General features: G+C 58.6%; 1 protein-coding gene across 3 annotated transcripts; it reads right to left on the reverse strand.

Moving 5' to 3' along the window:
* Positions 1–314: 314 nt before the first annotated feature.
* Grifin (galectin-related inter-fiber protein) lies at positions 315–1,803 on the reverse strand. 3 transcript variants are annotated; one of them, XM_040751264.1, is made up of 5 exons: positions 1,722–1,803; positions 1,353–1,432; positions 1,110–1,269; positions 629–750; positions 315–468 (listed from the first exon to the last, which is right to left on the reverse strand). In XM_040751264.1, the coding sequence occupies exons 1-5, from the start codon at positions 1,731–1,733 to the stop codon at positions 453–455; spliced, it is 390 nt and encodes a 129-aa protein (XP_040607198.1). In that variant the 5' UTR covers positions 1,734–1,803; the 3' UTR covers positions 315–452. The 3 variants fall into 3 exon arrangements, with proteins under 3 accessions (XP_040607198.1, XP_005080092.1, XP_012975901.1); XM_005080035.4 differs by having other exon boundaries at positions 629–795; positions 1,722–1,789; XM_013120447.3 differs by lacking the exon at positions 315–468 and having other exon boundaries at positions 625–795; positions 1,722–1,794.
* Between the last annotated feature and the right edge of the window lie 421 nt (positions 1,804–2,224).

The raw sequence follows: 2,224 nt of genomic DNA on the forward strand, positions 1-2,224 counted from the left end.
GTGTCTTAGACTGGGCCAGACAGAGCCCTGTGCCAACCCTCCCAACTTGGGCTCAAGACCCCATAAAGAGTCTCCATTTACTCTGGGACCGAACCTGGAGGGACCCAGTGACCATGTTCCACCCCATGACAGAGTGTTATGTGAGTGTCAGAGGTTGTCTTTTGAAGTCCAGCCCCAGACTCCAGGGTCTTAGGGACAAGGGGAGGGACTGAGCAGTGCCTGAGGGGGCACCGGGTTCCCCATTGCCCTGGCAAGCACACCTGTGACTGTCCCATTCCCACACCATGTCCCCACCTCCACAGCAGCCAATACTGTAACCTGCTCATATTTTATTGAAGGTAAAGCTGGGAGCTCACACCGAACCTCAGCTCCCCTGCAGTCACAGCGTATGGCTCCCAGTGGCAGAGGACGCAGGATAACCAAGGCTGGCTCTTGGAGACTGTGTAGTCCACTCAGTAGCCCCCATCCCTGCAAGAATCCAAGGTTCTGATCTCAACTCTGCTCTCTCTGACCAGATGGGGATGACGGGAGGGGGTGGGGGTGAGAGTCGGGGGACAGATATGCAAGGCCAAGAGAGGGTGGCATAGTGCGGTCCCCCAGGGTGCGGATGAACAGGGTGGAACCTTACCCCCAGCTCAGGCTCCGCTTGGCCAGTTCCACCTGGGCCAGCCGATGGTCACTGAGTACCCGCACTCTGGTGATGGTGGCCAGTGGTCGGTGACGATGTGGGAACTGCAGTACCTTGTGTTCCTGCGCGTAAATGTGGAAGTGTTCTGCATCCGCGTTCACCTCCATCTGCGGGGGAGGGAGAGCAGGGCTAACCCTGGGTCCCAGCCACAGAGGCCAGCCTGGCTACTTGGCAAAGCAGAGTATGGCCTACCTGACCCTGAGTTCCCAGCTGGGGGCCCCTCTTTTCTCCAGGGCAGGGAGATTGACAGCCAGAGAGAGAAGTATCCCAGTGAACAAATATGGAAACCGAGGAAAGGGAGGCCACGCAGGCCCAGCAGGGAGGCCATTGCACCAACCCATGAAAATATCCATACTAGTCTCTTCTCCGTTGGCCCTGGTACCCCATCCCTACCTCTCCTTCCTCCCGCAGGCCCCATCACCTCAAACGGCTCTCCTGGGGTCAGTGGGAACACGCTGGACACCTCCTCCTGTCCCCAGCATCCTCCCTGGAAGGTGTTGCCCACCACCGTGGCGCTGGAGAATCGGGGTTTGACATGGAAGGCGATGTCTCCCACGTCAGTTAAGAAGTTGATTTCAAACCTGTGGGTGAAGAGAGTGCTCAGGGTCCGGAGTGTGGCTGGAGGGTCCCTACCATGGCCCCAGGAAGGGAAGGAGGTTCTTACTTGTCCTCTCCAGCATCTGCCTGTCCCTGTACTGTCAGGCTCCAGCCTGGGGCCAGGCCCCCTGCACAGAAGGCTTCGAACTGAAGGTAAAACACAGGGAACAGAGCCTCATGGCTGCAGCCTCCTACCTCCGCTCCAAGTGTACTATTGATTCAGGGGTCCGCATTCCCACCCAGCCCAATGCCTCCACCTCAGTGTTGCCCTGGGTGGGGTGGTCCAGAAACCTTATCCCCACAGCCCCTCTGCCTGGGGTCTGAAGAAAAAACACAGATTTCCCCAGCTCTATAGTGGCAAGTAGGTGGCCTGCTGGATGCCACCACCCTTCTCCCTGCGAATATGCAACCACCCATGGTAGAGGCTCTTACCCACCTGCAACGCCATTGCCCTGAACCACTGGAGAGGATCGGGCAGCTAGGGATATAGCAGAGCCGCTGGGGCGTGGCACAGGAGCCCCACCTCCGGGGGCTTTGTCTGGGTCACGTGGACCTCTGTGCCCCATTTTTCCCTCCCCGCTCAGGCTACCCCTACTAGAGAGGGGGACTTGGAAATGGCTCAGTGGCAGAGCTCTTGCCCTGGGTTCGTTCTCAGCAGGGTCACTGGTCCTCTCAACACCTTTCCTCAGGTCTGTCTGGCTCTGCCACCATGACTTGACATGTCAGGTCTTACACACGTCTGAGGACAGATTTCCCAGCTTTGTAAGAAGGGTATGACCAGGGTCCGCCCCCCCATACACCAGAGCCCCAAACTGGCCCACCTGTCTCACAAGGCGTGGAAGGCATGCCCTCCTATGGAACCCTGGCTGACCTTATGGTGTCTGTCTGACCATCCATCCGCTGCCCACCATGCTGGGAGTGTGGTGTGTCGCTCCCCCC

Source organism: Mesocricetus auratus, unplaced genomic scaffold, assembly GCF_017639785.1.
Source record: "Mesocricetus auratus isolate SY011 unplaced genomic scaffold, BCM_Maur_2.0 Super-Scaffold_100008, whole genome shotgun sequence".
NCBI classification, from domain to species: domain Eukaryota; kingdom Metazoa; phylum Chordata; class Mammalia; order Rodentia; family Cricetidae; genus Mesocricetus; species Mesocricetus auratus.

Coding starts and splice junctions, on each gene's coding strand:
- Grifin (XM_005080035.4), bottom strand. Junction 1,270..1,352: donor GCAGATGCTGGAGAGGACAA/GTAAGAACCTCC, acceptor CTTCACCCACAG/GTTTGAAATCAACTTCTTAA. Junction 796..1,109: donor CCCCAGGAGAGCCGTTTGAG/GTGATGGGGCCT, acceptor CCTCCCCCGCAG/ATGGAGGTGAACGCGGATGC.